The sequence below is a fragment of the Hypanus sabinus genome, chromosome 1 (genome assembly GCF_030144855.1).
Source record: "Hypanus sabinus isolate sHypSab1 chromosome 1, sHypSab1.hap1, whole genome shotgun sequence".
NCBI classification, from domain to species: domain Eukaryota; kingdom Metazoa; phylum Chordata; class Chondrichthyes; order Myliobatiformes; family Dasyatidae; genus Hypanus; species Hypanus sabinus.
This window is the reverse complement of record NC_082706.1, coordinates 187,310,318-187,323,003: the sequence shown is the minus strand read 5'-3', so window position 1 is coordinate 187,323,003 and position 12,686 is coordinate 187,310,318. Positions and strand designations below refer to the sequence as shown.

The 12,686-nt window shown below is 38.7% G+C and overlaps 1 protein-coding gene across 1 annotated transcript in view; it reads left to right on the top strand.

The window, feature by feature from the left end:
• The window catches only part of LOC132401314 (serine incorporator 1-like), an 87,218-nt gene extending 74,772 nt beyond the window's left edge, over nt 1-12,446 (top strand). The window contains exons 7-10 of the mRNA XM_059983448.1: nt 45-132; nt 6,236-6,404; nt 8,048-8,263; nt 10,224-12,446. Of these exons, the coding sequence (XP_059839431.1) occupies nt 45-132; nt 6,236-6,404; nt 8,048-8,263; nt 10,224-10,377 (627 nt within the window). The 3' untranslated portion in view covers nt 10,378-12,446. The remainder of the gene's footprint in view (nt 1-44; nt 133-6,235; nt 6,405-8,047; nt 8,264-10,223) is intronic.
• The last annotated feature ends 240 nt before the right edge of the window (nt 12,447-12,686 follow it).

Below are 12,686 nucleotides of genomic sequence, written 5' to 3'. Positions count from 1 at the left end.
CCTATACATAATAATGGTCTTCACTGAATTTTATTCAATTGTAGGAATTCCAGGTTTGTACTGGCCTTCAGCCCTCCATCATCTCTCTGTATATTATGTACCTTACCTGGTCAGCAATGACAAATGAGCCAGGTAAGTAGCTTATTTTCTCTAAAGATTATCATATCCTCCTGATTTTTTTGCTGCAAGGCTCATTTTGATAGCTTAAGTTAGTTATACATGCCAAGAAAATAATGTCTTCTACATGAATCCTCCTCCTGATCTTCTTTGCTTTGTAATATTTAACTTTCTTTCTTAACAAAAAAAAGAATAAAGCATTGTTATTATAGTCTAAAATAAAAAAAAAACATTGATGCACATTGGATAGTGTGCAATGTAGAATAGCAAATTGATTTCTGGGAAACCAATCACGTTTTATAGTCATAGTCACTGGAAAAATGTGGGCCGGGAAATCCAGCAATTATGTTGCAGTTGTGCCTGCCGGGAACAATTACCTGGTTGAAAGGAAATTATAGTTTTTAGATTGTGTTGCAAAATTCTTAACCAGCTTATCTAAAATTGCACTGACTGGGTAAAATAATCACATCATTATTTGCATCTATTCAGTAAATTAAACCAAAGAATATTGCATAAGTTAACAACCATGACAGTTAAATTAGATCCTGCTGCCAGCACTGTAGACGTTCAGAGAAGGTGCTTTTCTGAAACACATTCCAACATGATGAAATAGTTTTAATTGTTCAATATCAGCTTTTTTGAAGCTACCCAGTTAGTTATCAATGACCAAGCTATCATCAGTCAAAAATGTATTGACCAATGTAGGATTTAATTATGAGTTAATGGCTATCATCACTATTTCATTAGCTTCTTTTCAAAATAAGCATTTTCTTGTACTTCTCAAAAAAAGAGAGGGAAAGGGTATGCTCATGAACTTAGAAGAATTATCAAAACTCTGAGATGTACTTTGGATGAAGATACAAAATGTTGTGGATGAAAGTACTGAAGGGATGCATGCTAAATTTATTGATACAAATATGAGTCGGAAAATAAGTTGGAAAGAGGGCTTGAGGAAACTGCAAAAGGCGTATAGAGAGGTCCAGTGAATGGACAAAGATCTGGGAAATGGAGCTCAACACAATGTTGAATTATCCATGGTGCCAGGAAAAGAAAAGAGAGAGAAGTGCCGTGGTAAGTGTTTGTAGAAGCTGGACATGCAGAGGGATCTGTGTCTGCTTCACGAAGAGCTTGGATGTAGTTACAGCAAGTAATTTGGAAAGTTATTTTATTATTCAATTTAAATGGTGGATGCTTATGCTTCAGCCATGTTATTAATATCCCAGTCTACTTTTAATTCACTTTTTTTAGATATCACACGGTGGTATAATAAATGTTTAACTGAACCAGGGGAACTTAAATAAATGATGGGAAACAAAACCTAGTAAGTTTAAAGGGAGAGAATGAAATAAAATAAATTTGGGATGGAATCCCATATAAAGTAACTGCCTAGAATATAGAATCCCAGGCAATTAATCTGATCAACCATTCTAGTTAGCTTCCCCATACTTCCATCTATCACCCCCATCACTTCATTGCCCTGGCAACACTTTAAACCACTTTTTACAATAGTAACACACACAAAATGTGTTCAAGAAGGTTTCTTGTCACAGAATGTAGATAAGCCTACAAGAGGAGAGGATGCACCTGATTTGGTATTGGGAAATGAACCTGGTCAGGTGTCAGATCTCTCCGTGGGAGAGCATTTTGGAGATAGTTATCATAATTCTATCTCCTTTACAATAGCATTGGAGAGAGATAGGAACAGACAAGTTAGAGAAGTGTTTAATTGGAGTAAGGGGAATTATGAGGCTATCAGTTGATGGAGAAGATCCTGAGAGGCAGGATTTATGTACATTTGGAGACGTATAATATGATTAGGAGTAGTCAGCATGGCTTTGTTAAGGGCAGATTGTGCCTTATGAGCCTGAATGATTTTGAGGATGTGACTAAACACATTGATGAAGGAAGAGCAGTAGATGTAGTGTATATGGATTTCAGCAAGGCATTTGATAAGGTACCCCATGCAAAGCTAATTGAGAAAGTAAGGAGCCATGGGATCCAAAGGGACATTGCTTTGTGGATCCAGAACTGGCTTGCCCTCAGAAGGCAAAGTGTGTTTGTAGACAAGTCATATTCTGCATGGAGGTTGGTCACCAGTGGGGTACCTCAGGGATCTGTTCTGAGATCCTTACTCTTCATGATTTTTATAAATGACCTGGATGAGGAAGTGGAGGGATGGGTTAGTAAGTTTACTGATGACACAAAGGTTGGAGGTGTTGTGTATAGTGTGGAGGGCTATCAGAGGTTACAGTGGGACATTGATAGGATACAAAACTGGGCTAAGAAATGGCAGATGGAGTTCAACCCAGATATGTGTGAAGTGGTTCATTTTGGTAGGTGAAATATGATGGCAGAATATAGTATTAATAGTAAGACTCTTGGCAGTGGGGAGGATCAGAGGGATCTTGGGGTCTGAGTCCACAGGACACTCAAAGCAGCTGAGCAGGTTGACCCTGTGGTTAAGAAGGCGTATGGTGTATTGGCCTTCATCAATCATGGAATTGAATCTAGGAGCTGAGAGGTAATGTTGCAGCTATATAAGACCCTGGTCAGACCCCACTTGGAGTACTGTGCTCAGTTCTGGTTGCCTCACTACAGGAAGGATGTGGAAGCCATAGAAAAGGTGCAGAGGAGATTTACAAGGATGTTGTCTGAACTGGGGAGCATGCCTTATGAATTAGGTTGGGTGAACTCGGCCTGTTCTCCTTGGAGCAACGGAGGTGACCTGATAGAGGTATACAAGATGATGAGGGGCATTGATTGTGTGGATGGTCAGAGGCTTTTTCCCAGGGCTGAAATGGTTGCCACAAGAGGACACAGGTTTAAGGTGCTGGGGAATAGGTACAGAGGAGATGTCAGGGGTAAGTTTTTTATGCTGAGAGTGGTGAGTGTGTGGAATGGGCTGCCGGTGACGGTGGTGGAGGCGGAAACGATAGGGTATTTTAAGAGACTTTCTGAGAGGTACCTGGAGCTTAGTAAAATAGAGGGCTACAGGTAAGCCTAGTAATTTCTAAGGTAGGGACATGTTCGGCATGGCTTTGTGGGCTGAAGAGCCTGTATTGTGCTGTAGGTTTTCTATGTTTCTATGTTTCTGCTGGAAGGACCCAGCAGGCCAGGCACCATCTATGGAAAAGAGTAAACAGTCGACATTTTGGGCCAAGACCCTTCATCAGGACTGGAAAAAAGAGGTGAGAAGTCAGATTAAGAAAGTGAGAGGAGGGGAGGAATAAGTGTAAGGTAGTAGGTGATAGGTGAAACTGGGAGAGGGGAGGGGGTGAAGGAAAGGACTGGAGAAGAGGGAATCTGAGAGGAGAGGACAGAAGGCTCCTCAGCTACTTTCTGAGCTGATGTAAATCACATAAAGACAAGAACACTTGCTGTGTTGATTGAATCAACTATCAGCAGAAAGACCATTTTTTGAAAAACAAAGAATTGTAGATTAAGCTTCTTCAAGCTGAAGCACAACTTTGTCCCTTTTTCTCACTGTCTGGCACGTTGAATGTATGAATGTAAAAAAAACAGAAAGTAAAGGACTGCTTGGTTCCACATCCAATGTGCTCTAGCAAAGGTTCACCCTGGTATTAAAGCTGGACTTAAGGTTGTGGAAGGCATGTGAACTTGGGATCTGCTTGTGCTGGAGATAAGGAAGTTGAAAAATGTGCAATAGAAAAGAACTGCAGCATTCTTTGCAAACCTTCATTCAGATATGTATCACGGATCAACTTTATTCACCATATACATTTACGTTGTCTACATTAGGAATTTGCTGTGGTGTGTTGATCTGGGCACACCATGCAACTAAAAAAAAACAGCAACATTTAACAATGATAAGAATTACATTAAGATAATGTTACAGGTTAAAGGGCAGATATAGATCAAAACGTGCATAAATACATGAATACCAGCAAGTATTATAAAAGGTGTTGTAAACAGCATTATCAATAGCGTAAACATGATAAAAATTTCCCTGCCTTACCTTATCATCTTGCCTCCCCATCACCTCTGTCTGGTGCTCCTTCCTCTTCACTTTCTTCCAAAGGGACAAAGTTGTGCTTCAGCTTGAAGAAGCTTAATCTACAATTCTTTGTTTTTCAAAAATGGCCTTTCTACTGATAGTTGATTCAGTCTGGTTAGGCCACACTTGGAGTACTGTGTCCAGTTCTGGTCGCCTCACTATAGGAAGGATGTGGAAGCATTGGAAAGGGTACAGAGGAGATTTACCAGGATGCTGCCTGGTATAGAAGGTGTGCATTATGATCAAAGATTAAGGGAGCTAGGGCTTTACTCTCTGGAGAGAAGTAGGATGAGATGAGACATGATAGAGGTGTACAAGATATTAAGAGGAATAGACAGAGTGAACAGCCAGTGCCTCTTCCCCAGGGCACCACTGCTCAGTACAAGAGGACATGGCTTTAAGGTAAGGGGTGGAAACTTAAAAGGGAATATTACAGGAAGGTTTTTTACTCAGAGAGTGGTTGGTGCATGGAATGCACTGCCTGAGTCGGTGATGGAGACAGATACACTACTGAAATTTAAGAGACTACTAGACAGGTATATGGAGGAATTTAAGGTGGAGGGATATATAGGGGGCAGGGTTTAAGGGTCAGCAAAACATTGTAGGCCAAAGGGCCTGTACTGTGCTGTATTGTTCTTTGTTCAACACAGCAAGTGTTCTTGTCTTTATGTGGTTTACATCAACTTAGAAAGTAGTTGAGAATTTCAGAAGCAGAAGCCTGACTTAAATTACAAACAAGTAATTAAATGATTAATAATACAGTACTGTAGAAACATCTTAAACATTTTAGGCACATATATATATATATATAAACTAGGGTGCCCAAGACCTTTGCAGACCACAGTATTTGTCAAAGTGGAGCGGGGCTTGTAAATCTGGCAGGAGCAAAGCATGTTAAGAATGGTGAGGGTAGAGTGCAGCAAGACGGGTGTGGGACAGGTGGCAGAGAAGGACTGCCAGGGGCAAGGGTTGGCACGGGTGCAGACACACCCAGCTGTGAGACACCAGGCAACATCACTTGATTCCAAACAATTGGTTTATTGATGTCTCTCTGGTGCTCCCACTCTATCCTCTTTTTCCAACCATGGTTCCCCTCTCCCTGCTCCCTTCCCACTCAGTCCACAATAGAGACCCATATCAGGACCAGGTTTATCATTGCTTGCATGTCATGAAATTTGTTGCTTTTTTTTGCGTCAACAGTACAGTGCAATACATAAAATTGCTACAGTTCCATGTACTACTATATATATACCTAAGATTTTTGCACAGTACCATACAATTCATATTTATAATATATTTTCTAAAAAGGTAACAAGCAATATTCTGAAATATTCTTTCAAATGACTAGTTTCTTTTTTTTAATCTACTATCTAATTATGGGAGCTAATTAATTAACTGTATCTTTTGATTAAGATTTCAGTTGCTGAAATAAATATGACCATTGTAGATCTTCTCTGCTAATTTAGCTTCTGCACATAAGCTGTCGAACTGTTGCTAAGTTTGGTAGATTTTACTAACTAAAAATAACCTAATAAACAGTGTGTAAGTACTTCATACTTCAGTATGTGTGTCAGAGTTGGATTCTCTGCTTAACTGCAAATGTGTACTGGCTTAGCAACTGACAATGGATACCTTATGAACTTTATGTATTGTAACTGAAAGTGAAAGATTATCTGGCAGACTGGAAAAATAAGTCTATTTTATTTTTATCAGAATTATCTCAAAATTCTGATCTTTCTCACAGTGAGTAAAGGAAAGCACTTGAATTTCTGTTTGCTTATCAAAACGAAATTGCTTTCTCTCAATAGAAATTCTTGATTGGTCAGAATTAAAGTCCAAATGAATAACCATCAAGTAATTTTAATTACAAACAAAAAAAATCTGTTAGCTATTATTTGTAATGAAATACATTGTAAATACTCTCTGGCTTCTTTGGCCTTGGACTTAAAGCTAACTTTTGCATAATGAACACGTTACCAAAAGGTACTTATGGATAGAAAACATTAATCAAGGGAGTATTAGCCAACATAAGATATTTTTGTTGATTAAAAGATGAACTTTACTTCAGAGTAAGTGTAACCTTTGGTTGTGTTTTGTTTTCAGATGATAAATGCAATCCCATCATAATGAGCTTCTTTGAGCAGACAATTCCCAGCTCTGACTTAAATAACAACACTGCAATCACAACTAATGCCTTAGACAGAGGATTAAAATGGGATATCCAATGCATTGTCGGATTAGTTTTATTTCTTATTTGCATCTTATATTTGAGGTAATTATGAGTACTAGTTACTTTGGTATTTTATTACAAATGTAATACAACACTGGTCTTCAACATTATTTTTGACAAAAGCCACAATGTAACCAGTATTTTTAAGAAGTCAGACTAATTATATCGGGAAGATACAGGAAATGTGGAACATGCTTCAAGTTTGTTTTGCGGTGAATTCTTCACAGTTGATTTGTGTATAAATGTCAATTCTGACCCAGTCTCCACAACATTTTACAGGGAAATTTTCCGACTATCTCAAAGCTATGCTATGAAGATGTGCTTTCTGACTCCACAGTGGTCTAATACTCAAAATTACATTCAGGTTGTTAATCATTATTAATCTATGACTATAAATCTATGTGCTAAGACATACATTTATTGGTCAATATATTTTATAGATGGAACAAAGATCACTTCTCCTCTCCCCTCATTGATGATGAACTAGAATAAAGGATACAGTCTTATTTTGAGGTTTTTGGAGCTCTACTGTCCCTCTAGTATTTAGAACTTAGCAATATTCTTAGCCCTGTTCAGAATCCCAACAGTCTCTGCAACCTGTCCTAACAATTTGCCACTTTTAGCCTTTGTACCAATCAGGTGCATTATTCTTCCTGGGAGAGAGTGCCAAAACCTGAAATTTTTCCCAGTGCATTCTCACCAGCTGCATCTGAAGTTGGATCCTGCAATCTCCAGCAGTATTTTTAGTAAGAACAATCCATTGGTCTTTAAAAATGATTCTTATGTGGATCCATTGTCTCCTGGCAATATGTGTGTATTTGTGAACACCTCTACCTTTAAACTTCTGTGCAGTTCCTTTACCTTCCTCAGTTGAGGCCAGACCCAGTGATCAGCCTCATTAGATAATCTTGCTCCACTTTGGTCTTGCAGAAAATGTAGACCAGTGTTCATTTACCACTAGCCATTTTTGATGGAGAGGGCACACTCTACTCATTCCGGCTTCTATAAAGTACAACATTTAAAATGGAAAGCAACTCACAGGAACTAGGTCTTTCTGATCTGAAAGTTCAAAGTACAGATAGAAACAAAAGGACAATAGCAGTCCATCTCACATTGTTAATTCAGTTAGCACCAGGTGAGTGCACAACTTAGATTTTGGACTAGGCTGCACAGCCAAGAGTAGTTTAAAAAGAAGGTGACATAACTATTGAATGTAGATACCTTGACTAGTGCCTGTGTATATTTCTGGACAAAACATAACTACAGTGATATCCAGGAAAGATTGAAAAAGCTAATGTTGTTTCTCTTTCAAGAGAAAAGATTCAATGGAGTTTTTATTTCAGTATTCAAGCTTATGGAAAGAAGAGGTAAATATATATGTGAGATTCCTATAAACTGAACACTCAAACACAGATAGAAAAGGAAAAATGCACATGTAGTAGCATCTATGAACAACAGGTTGTCCAGTGAGTAAAACTGTGGGAAAAGATTAAAGGAAGGCCAGAGAAATACTAACATGTAGATTAGGGATATAGGGCTGGTTAGGCGGGCTTAAACAGTTCATTCATTCAGTTCCTTTCCAGAGCTGCAGTCTTCTAAGTTCCTAAGCCCTTTACAATCACAGCTTATTAAAACTGAGCACTATTGATTTCTTAACTAATTCTATCGATACTGTGTTTTGTCAGCATTAGGAAGTCGAGCTGCACACAGAGGCATGGCCACTCCATCAATAATATAGATGCCGGATCTTTGGAAAGTGTATCAATCCAGGAGGGCTGTGAAGAAGTACATCGATTTCAGGACAATGAAAAGGAAGGAGTTCATTACAGTTACTCATTTTTCCACTTCATTCTTTTCCTGGCATCTATGTATGTTATGATGACACTAACTAATTGGCATAGGTAAGAAAAAAACTCTACTTTTGAGGCATATTCTTAACATTAAACATATAGGTTCCAAGTATTCAGATATTTACCATCTTAAGGCCCTGTATTCTGTGAAGTCTCTGGTCAGGTCTGGAAGTTTTTGATGGGAATTTAAGATTCCAGTGTCAATTAAATGTGAGTGTTTCACTCCTCTTAGGAAATGCCAAGCCAATATGTTTGGCCAAAAGTCCAGTTTACTGTCTTTTAACCCTAATCTAAAACGATCAATGGTTTGGTTGGAATATCAGGCACATTATTTATTTGTTTATTTACTGATTGAGATACAGCATGGAGTATGTCCTCCTGGCTCTCCAAGCTGCACTGCTCAGCAACCCTTGATTTTATAATATGGCAGTGGGATGGGAACCAGCATGATAGAGCTGAGGATGGGCCAGCAGGTTTACAAGTAGGTGGTGGATGTAACAGGAATGTAAGGAAGGACAAGCCAATGATTGGGTACAAATTCAGACAGAGCAAAGAGCTAAATTGCACCACAAAGGCAAATTTCAAAAGGGCGAAGAATGCAGGACAGAAGGTGCTGTATTTAAATGCGTGTAGCATTCGGAATCAGGTGGATGAACTCATGGCACAACTATTCTGAGAATAGTTCGGAGGTGCAGGATAGATACGTCCCACAGAGGAAGTTCTCAAATGGCAGGGGTAGGCAACTGTGACTGAGAAAAGAAGTTATGTACTGCATAAAAGCCAAGGAAAGGGTATATAATGTAGCAAAAGTGAGTGGGAAGTAGGAAGATTCAGAAGCTTTTAAAATCCAAGAAAAGGTAACTGAAAAAGCTATAAGAAGGGAAAAGATGAAATATGAGGGCAGACTAGCCAATAATATAAGCAGGATACCAAAAAATTCTTCAGTTATATAAAAAGTAAAAGGGATGTGAGAGTTGATATTGGACCACTGGAAAATAATGTTAGTGAGGTAGGAAAGGGGGACAAAGAAATGGCAGATAAACCTAATGGCTATTTTGCATCTGCCTTCACTGAAGAAGACACTAGCAGTGTGCCAGACGTCCATGAGTGTCATGGAGCATGAGTGAGTGTCATTGCTATTACAAAGGAAAAAAATACACGGCAAAATCAAAGGTTTTAAGGTGGATAAGTCACCTGGACCAGATGGACTACATCCCAGAATCCTGAGAGAGGTTGCTGAAGAGATAATGGATGCATTGGTCATGATCTTTCAAGAATCACTTGAATCTGGCATGGTCCCAGAGAACTGGAAGATTGCAAATGTTACTCCTCTTTAAGAAGGGAGAAAGGCAAATAAAAGGAAATTATAGGCCAGTTAGCCTATAGTGAATATGTGGAATGCTCTGCCACAAACTGCAGTGGAGTCCGAGACTGTGGGTATATTTAAGGCAGAAGTTGATCGTCTCCTGATCGGTCAGGGCATCAAAGGATATGGCAAGAAGGCATGTGTATGGGGATGAGTGGGATCTGGGATCAACCATGATGGAATGACGGAGTGGACTTGATGTTCTGAATTGCCTAATTCTGTTCCTGTGCCGGATGGCCTTATGGTCTTAATCCTGGTTGCACAATCATGGGACAATTTACAGTGATCAATTAACCTTCCAACTGCTACGTCTTTGAACTGTGGGAGGAAAGCGAAGCACTTGGAGAAAACCTATGCAGTCATGGGGAGAAGGTATAAACACCTTATAGACAGTGGTGGGAACAGGTCCCAGGTCACTGGTACTGTAGAGTCCTGTGCTAACCATTACGCTACCGTGTTGTACATATTCTGTGTTTGTATCCAATTACTGTGCAGCATACTTTCATGGCAGTAGTTTATAAAGAAATTTAACTTTTACAAAAAAATTCACTTTGGTTTCATTTATAAATAATAAAGCCATTTATCAGATCAACTTCTGGAAAGTTTAAGATAATCTGTAATAACTTTCTTATATTCTACGTTCAGTCACAGACCTGATTTCAAGAGCATTTCAAGCAGCTGGATTGCAGTTTGGATGAAGTTTGCTTCCATATGGGTTTGTAGCTCCCTTTACATCTGGACCCTTCTGGCTCCTTTGGTTCTTTCCAAGCATGAGGATTTTGACGAAAACATAAACTGAGAATGAAGTGGGAAAAGCAGGCATTGAAGAAGAGTTCACTTACTCTCACTGTGAGATACTTAATACAACCTTTCTTATAAACAACAGCTTTATACCAATCTAAATTAAGTACACATACTCAAACCACCATTAATCTTTGCGGCTCAAGGATGTGCATCTGTTGTTATTGATAAATAATCATTTAATCATGCGTAACCTGTTCTTCAGATTGATAATGGATTATCACATGAAGTTCCATTGTGAGGAATAAACATTCCATTATTCATGCAACTATGTGAAGTAATTATATATCTATGTGTATTTATATTTATGTCTGTAGATACAGAATGCAGCAGCACTAGCAAATACATTTGCAAAGATTAAGAGAATAATAAATTATGGAACAACATAGAACGTAGAAATATCACGTAGCTTGACAATCAAATTTTGTCACTATGGCCATTAATACTTCTGAGATTTGTATTACTAACTCTAAACTTAACTTGGAAAATGTGTGACTCGGGCGGTGTGATGGTTGGGTTGCCAAGATTTGAGAACAACTCAATGCAAGTGAATTGCCAAGATTGGAGAACAACTCATCCTTCTCTAAATTTGCTTGTATCTGTAGTCATCTTCTTCTGGCTTGTAATAACCATAACGTCTACCAAAGCAATATTGCTATCAAGTATATAGCAATAAAATATTCTATTTCAGTGCTCAGTGATTTTAGCTGCTTCCCTTGGGATTGAGGGTGACTTGATTCCACTCTTGTGAGTTCTGAGGTGAATCATGAGGCCAGTGTGTAATCTGCTGGTGCTGCCACAGCCAGGTCAAGAGAGCGAGTGAGTTATTTGAGTAGTTCAGTGCTCCTTCCATTGCTTACACTGGGCTTTCCAGTGCTCTGAAGGAATGGATTCGAAGTTATCTGTACCCCATTGCATGCTTCTCCATTTTGAGCAGTGTGGTCCAGAGTTAACCACACATTAGTGTGACTATTAGAGTCTCTTAACAAAGTTTGAGTCATTTCCTCTGTCCAGGTGGTAATGTTGACAGGACAGTGCTTAGAGCAGAAGGTCCACCTCAAATGTCTGGCTTGGGCATGCTTTCCTTTTGGAGCTGGTTGAGTGTAATTAAATCCCAATATATAGGAGTGTTAGCCCGAGAGAGTGTATTCTGTATTCCATCTCAATATCATAAAAATTTTGGATTTAAACATATTATAAAACATCATGACAACAGAATATTTCCTTTATGAATCTTTCCTTTATGAATCTTTCCTATGGATTTAAAAGCTAGTAGATTTAGGAAAACATCTCAGCAAACATATAGGTATTACATCTATATCAGAGCATTTCTGTTCCAAATCAGAATTAGTGTTTAATGCTGTCTGTTGTTCAGTATTTCTGTGAAAGTATTGAACATAAAGAAAGGTATAAGAGTTATTTATTGGGCCCTACTGTATGATTTGGTAAAGACCACTGGAACTGATATTTTTGTAAAGCTTTTTGTCACGCGGTAAAGCTGAAGAACCGAGGCTACAATAGTTCCTTTCATAATGCAGCTTAGAAAGGCAGCACTCTGTCTCCAGTGGGTTTCATTGTTTTTTAATCCTTTCTTCGGATGCACTGTAGGAGTCAGTTAAACTAAATTTCCAGATCAGGCTCAGTCACACTGAAATGGTTGTGGAAGTTGTGGCAAGGCCAGGGTTAACATCATGTCCAGTCAAGGACGGATTTCAGATAGCTAAGGCAAGTAAGGCCTTTGAAGAGCATTTGCACAATGGGGAACTGGAGCCATTTTGGCTTACAGAGATGAGATAAGAATGCATTCAAAGAATGCAAGGAGCACCCACACTAACTAAAGGACAATTACTTTACCAGCTAGTATCATTATTTGTTAGCTTGTAGTTTATAATGACTTTTAACACGTGCTGTGAATGGCAATTGTTCTTGTAAATAAAGAACATGAACATACATACTGTTATCCGTAACTGCGAGTCAATTCTGTATAACATGTAATTTCTCTGTTCAGACTTCAGACCAGTGTGGTGTCAGGGGCCAAGCTTTTCTCTTTGTGCACAAGTAAATAAAGTCTGGTTGAGGAACAAGTGTGAGTTTCCCAAGTCTGGTTAATCAGCAATGGCAGGATTTCTTCTTGAATTACTTCATACCATTTGACTTCAGCTGAGCAATTACAAATGGACAATACCAGGTTCTAATTACATCACATGAAGGTGCTCTTAAAATTTCTATGTTCTCTTTCACTTCCTGGAGTCTTTCTGGTGGAAGCCATTTGCATTTATGACATAACTGAGCCTGAATAAGGTACGT